We start from the raw sequence: 1802 nt of genomic DNA, 5'->3' as shown, positions 1-1802 counted from the left end.
TGGAACCTGTGTGTCCTTAGACAAATGACAGACTCCCTGGGTCTCATTTCCCATCCGCAAGGTTGTTTTGAGGATCAGATGAAGAGTTCCAGCAGCCCGGCCTGTGATCTGGCCCAGGTCAGCTCCGGAATGGTGGCAGTTATTATTTTTACGCATCGCTGTTCTTTTAAAACTATTGAGCATGTACCGCCTTATCATCAAAGGAAGAGTAGAATGAAAACTTAGCCACAGAAACAAAGGCAGCAGGCGCTTTGCTGACAAAACTGTTTTGTGGCCCCAGGGTTCCTGACTGGCCCTCGCTATTGAGGAAGGCGGCAGGGACCCACACACTCAGGAGCGGTGTGCAGGGTGGGGTGCCCCGGCCGAGGCCAGGTGCAGGCCGGGGGGATGCCAAGCCTCTCCTGTGTCCTGCCAGGTCGCAACGAGCCCCTGAAGAAGGAGCGGCTCAAGTGGAAAAGCGATTACCCCATGACCGACGGGCAGCTGCGGAGCAAGCGGGATGAGTTCTGGGACACGGCGCCCGCCTTTGAGGGTCGCAAGGAGATCTGGGACGCCCTCAAGGCTGCCGCCTATGCTGCCGAGGCCAACGACCACGAGCTGGCCCAGGCCATCCTGGATGGGGCCAGCATCACCCTGCCTCATGGTGAGTGGGGGTCCGGGGCTTCGGCCTGCTCGAGCGAGAGGTCAGTAGCACAGACGAGGGGTGGGGGAGAGACGGTGGCCAGCCATGCGCTGAGACGTTCTCTTTTGTTCGGTTTTTTATTTTTTAGAGGCAGGGTCTCTCTCTGTTGCCCAGGCTGGAGTGTCGCGATTGTGGCTCACTGCAGCCTCACCCTCCTGGGCTCAAGCCGTCCTCCCACCTCAGCCTCCTGAGTAGCTGGGACTGCAGGTACATGCCACCACACCCATCTCATTTTTTTTTTTTTTGGAGAGATGGGGTCTCACTGTGTTACCCAGGCTGGTCTCAAACTTCTGATCTCAAGTGATCCTCCTGCCTTGGCCTCCCGAAGGGCTGGGATTATAGGTGTGAGCCCCTACACTTGGCCTGGAAGTTCTAATCAAGCTGGTGAGGTGTGTGTGTGTGTGTGTGTGTGTGTGTGTGTGTGGCTATTCACTTACTCATTCAGGCAGCCCTCACTGAGTGTGCATCAGGAGTGGGGACCCAAAGGAAAACAAGACTCAGCCCCCACTTGCTAATGAGGGGTTAAACGGCACCAACAGGCCTGTAGTGCACAGCATGATAAATGCAAGCTAAAGCACCCGAGACACCAACCTTTTGGAGGTCATCGCACCCTGGACACCAGACTGGAACCTGCCCTGCGTCATCTCGTGTAAACCCGCGGCTGCCTTCTGGGGCCGTGTGAAGCCGAAGGTAGCCGGGGGACTCTAAGGCCACAGACCTGGGCTTTGACTTAATTGCCTCCCTTTCCCAACCTTGGGGCCTGAGTGCCTCATAGCTGTACAGGGGCGATGATTAGGCTCCAACAGGACACACTATGCCGTTTAGATCAGTCCCAGTGCTTAGGAAGTGCTCAAGAGAGAGCAGACATGCCTGGTGCGATGGCTCACCCTGATAATCCCAGCCAAGGGGGGTCAAGGCGAGAGGATCGCCTGAGCCCAGGAGTTCAAGACCAGCCTACGCAGCATAGCAAGACCTCATCTCTACCAAAAAATACAAAAAATTAGCCAAGTATGGTGGTTCACGTGTGTAGTCTCAGGTACTCAGAAGGCTGAGGCAGAAGGATCTTCTGAGCCCAGGAGTTGGAGACTGTGATGAGCAAAAAAAAAAAAAAAAAAAAAAA

At 55.4% G+C, this 1802-nt stretch overlaps 1 protein-coding gene across 1 annotated transcript in view; it reads left to right on the top strand.

The window, feature by feature from the left end:
- The first annotated feature begins 387 nt into the window (after positions 1–387).
- UBTD1 (ubiquitin domain containing 1) overlaps positions 388–1802 on the top strand; it is a 3101-nt gene continuing 1686 nt past the window's right edge. Inside the window, exons 1-2 of the mRNA XM_021714731.1 lie at positions 388–643; positions 1305–1372. Coding sequence (XP_021570406.1) covers positions 388–643; positions 1305–1372 — 324 coding nt within the window. The remainder of the gene's footprint in view (positions 644–1304; positions 1373–1802) is intronic.

This window comes from Carlito syrichta, unplaced genomic scaffold, assembly GCF_000164805.1.
Source record: "Carlito syrichta isolate Samal-C Ts95f unplaced genomic scaffold, Tarsius_syrichta-2.0.1 Scaffold305742, whole genome shotgun sequence".
Taxonomy (NCBI): Eukaryota; Metazoa; Chordata; class Mammalia; order Primates; family Tarsiidae; genus Carlito; species Carlito syrichta.
Note: the sequence above shows the minus strand (reverse complement) of the source record. Positions and strands in the feature narration are given on the sequence as shown.